We start from the raw sequence: 3,450 nt of genomic DNA, 5'->3' as shown, positions 1-3,450 counted from the left end.
TGCTACACTCTCGTTCATTCCTTTTATCCTACCGTCCTCACCCTCCTCTTTACCCCCCTTTTTGTGCTTAGTATTTTGCGTACCTCGCCAAACGACGACGAACATATCGAACCGTTCGTGACGTGCCGTCACCGCCACTCGACGAAGAAATTCTAGACCATCTACAACGCGGCGAACTGCCGCCACCCGATTACGGTTACACCTTGATTAGGGATCGGCAACCTTCGTCAATATCCGGTAGCGCACGCCCACCACGCGTGCATAAGGGCACGATCATCGAACTACACTTAGAAGTGCTCAACGAATGTGAAGTGACCGAATGGCAAAACGTCAAAGACGACTATTTGCACATACTCGTTGAAGAGTTCATGTGGGGCAACAACGGACATAGTAGTTCCTTGGATGCTCCTACCACAAACGAGGGTTTATCAGGGACCAATGTTGCCTCCACCGTGGATCCATCCACTGACTCGGACGCATCTCCACCACATGAAGATGACCCATGGAGTCGTATGCAAACTATACCGTTAGCAACGGACCGTTCTCCACCGAATGAAGACGACCCCGATCCATGGCGTTGTATGGAAACAATACAGTTAGAACCGGATCCTTGTCCCCATAATGAAGATGACCCATGGAGTTGTATGGAAACGATAGAGTTAGCAACGGACCCTTGTCCTCCTAATGAAGAGGACCCCGCTGCGTGCAGTTGTATGCAAACCATACAGTTAGAACCGGACCCTTGTGCACCTCATGCCTGCGATCCATGGAGTTGTATGGAAACTATACAGTTCGCCACGGACCCGTTTCCACCTAACGCAGAGGACCGATGCAATTGTATGGAAACCAGACAGTTAGATGCAGAACAGCGTCGTGCTCATTCCGACCACGGTGACGCGACGTCGGCGTGCACCCAATGGATCCCTTGGATCGAGCGCAACAAACATATTGTGCGGGCGTGCACGACGCAGCCGTGGTTTAATGCCCTCAAATCGGAATGGCAACAATACCTGCGCGAGCACATGGTGGCAACCGCACCATCCGGTGAAGCGGCAACCCTAGAGAGGAAGAAAGATGCATGGAAAGAATGGGTCGCAAAGCAACATCGGCAAATGAGTATGTATAACGCGCAGGAGTGGTTCCAACGTTTGTTGAATACTGTAGAGCATGAGACAGTACCGCAACACGGCCAAGCACCTATAGTGGAAAACGACTTAGAAGTGGAAAAAGTAATGGCAGCAGAACATATACTAAGAGTGCGAGATTTACCACGGACGCCACTGCATCAGCAACCTTACATGCAACAACCGTTAACCGCTCACAAACTGTGCATGCTCATCCTCGCATCCGTAATCGAAGAATGCGAAATCGAGAGTAGCATGCACGAGAAGGAGTTATATTTGGATGACCTATTGCAGAAGCTCTGCAATTAGGATGACGGGCCATATGCATGCAACATAACGCATGCTAACATTAGACCACTTTTACTTCATTACGTGATATACATAATATATTTCGGGTTTACATTATTCTATATATTCTTTTTTTCTTCTGCTCTCTTCTGCTTACTTCTGTTGCTTTCTGTTTCCTTTTGCCTTGTTTTGTTCTTTTTCTGTGTAGTCAACTTTTAACATGACCATAGGAACAGGTGGGTACACGTCACATGCATATAACATGTAGATTTAAATGAATAATATGAAGGGGCAGTATTCTCCTTTATGTGAAGTTAATTATTAACAGCTGCGCACGTGCATTCTACGGGTATGGTGTAGAACTAATATAGAACGCGCATACGCATTCCAGTATAAGGTGATCGTCTCCGCGCAAACGTGGCCGCGTAAACCGCATTGTAGCCGAGTGTAAGAACAAGGGGATTGTTTCTCCGAGCAAACGCGTCGACCAACGCGGTCGGGTAAAGCAGATTGTCCGAGTAAGGGTTTCGAGGGACGGATTCGCGTGAGGGAGCAGGCTGAGGGCGACGGGGACGAAGGAACACACATATTATGTGGGGGAGCACGAACGACCGGAGCAAGGCCACAACGACGGCAGACGAATTGATGTTGTTGTTATACTGCGGTTTGGTTGTGTACGCACACAGAGACAGTGTGTGTGACAGGCGTTTCGTGGAGACCGGTGTAGAAAGGGGGCAGGCGGGTGTATATTCATGACGCGTTGCGTGTACGGTAGTGTAGTGTAACTTTTTCAATTTTTTTCTTGCCCTTGTTTGTTTTTTATTTTTTTTATTTTTATTCTTTTCTCTTTTCTTTTTGTTCTTCTTACATATGTCTTATTTCCCACTTTTCCTGTCATGTATAATTATGTGTATTACCTAATATAGAATGGGCATTTATATAGGCAACATTTTGTTAAAGCTTAATATGTATTAAGGGAAAGAATAGAAAGGTCTGCCTTCTCCGGTTGTATTATAACACTATATTTTACAAGTGTCCCCGGAGCTCCTACCTGTTGTCAAGCACATAGGTAAATCATTCTGTGCGGAAGCCAGGCACACGTAGTATGTGGCCACGACAGGAACCATCGGAATAGGCACTTCAGGATTTCTACAGCATTAAGGGCACGCATGAACACCTTAATAACAGGTTCCGGAATTTTTCTGCTGAAGACGACTGAAAAATGGGTGCGCACGACGGGAAATATAAGTCTGTGGAGGCATTTATTACACATGTATTGGCCACATGGGCCACGGGGGAGGCCAGGTTTACTCAGGACAAGTTTGATGTAAGTAATGCAGGATGTATAATTTCAACGAGATACTCGAAAATGCATAAGACCGGATAATTCAGAATGATTATATGTCCAGCAACGTAGTATGCAAAATATAAATGTGCATGTTTATTTTTTTCTTAATATGTACAATAGAGTGGATTATGGGGAAGGATGAAAGCACTACTGGACGAGTTTGTGGCCCATATGAAGTACACAATAGACGATGAACTCCTCGATGCATTCGGGACCAACTGTGAGAATGCGGGTTGGGACTATGAGGACAACAGTAACATCCTATACAAGGGCTTCTCCACGGGGGATGTTATGAAATGTAAACTGATGTCAGCAGCATTGGTCTTCATGAATACGGTGAGAATTGGCAAGAATGCACACAGCGACAGGAGTCCGAATGATCAGGATATGAGGGAAATTTTAGGGTGTGTAGTGGTAAATATGTATATGAACATATTGAGAAATGCCAAATGCGGGCATAAGTGGAAAGGAATACATTATGCGTGGAAGGTGGCCAAAAAAATGGGAAATGACGAAGGAGGTGCAGCATTCAGAAGTGCAATTACACACGGAACGTGTTCTAGGGATGGATGGCGCTACCTGAACATAGGAAAAAAGGACATTCGGAGCGCTGTGGATGCATGGTTAAGGAATAATGAACACATAATGGCGGAAATACAGAAAGCTGAGGCAAGCGCAGAATGTAACAAA

The 3,450-nt window shown here is 45.8% G+C and overlaps 2 protein-coding genes across 2 annotated transcripts; both read left to right on the top strand.

Moving 5' to 3' along the window:
- Positions 1-368: 368 nt before the first annotated feature.
- Positions 369-1,433, top strand: AK88_05410 (uncharacterized protein; the record flags this gene model as incomplete). Its single annotated transcript, XM_012483012.1, has 1 exon — positions 369-1,433. One exon carries the CDS (start codon positions 369-371, stop codon positions 1,431-1,433), a length of 1,065 nt encoding a protein of 354 aa, XP_012338435.1.
- Positions 1,434-2,898: 1,465 nt separating this feature from the next.
- AK88_05409 (uncharacterized protein) lies at positions 2,899-3,442 on the top strand (the record flags this gene model as incomplete). Its single annotated transcript, XM_012483011.1, has 1 exon — positions 2,899-3,442. A coding segment is annotated over one exon (543 nt), but the record flags the coding sequence as incomplete, so codon positions are not given.
- Positions 3,443-3,450: the final 8 nt, after the last annotated feature.

Source organism: Plasmodium fragile (assembly GCF_000956335.1).
Source record: "Plasmodium fragile strain nilgiri unplaced genomic scaffold supercont1.128, whole genome shotgun sequence".
NCBI lineage: Eukaryota > Apicomplexa > Aconoidasida > Haemosporida > Plasmodiidae > Plasmodium > Plasmodium fragile.
The sequence above is the reverse complement of the archived record's forward strand: the minus strand, read 5'-3'. Positions and strand labels throughout refer to the sequence as shown.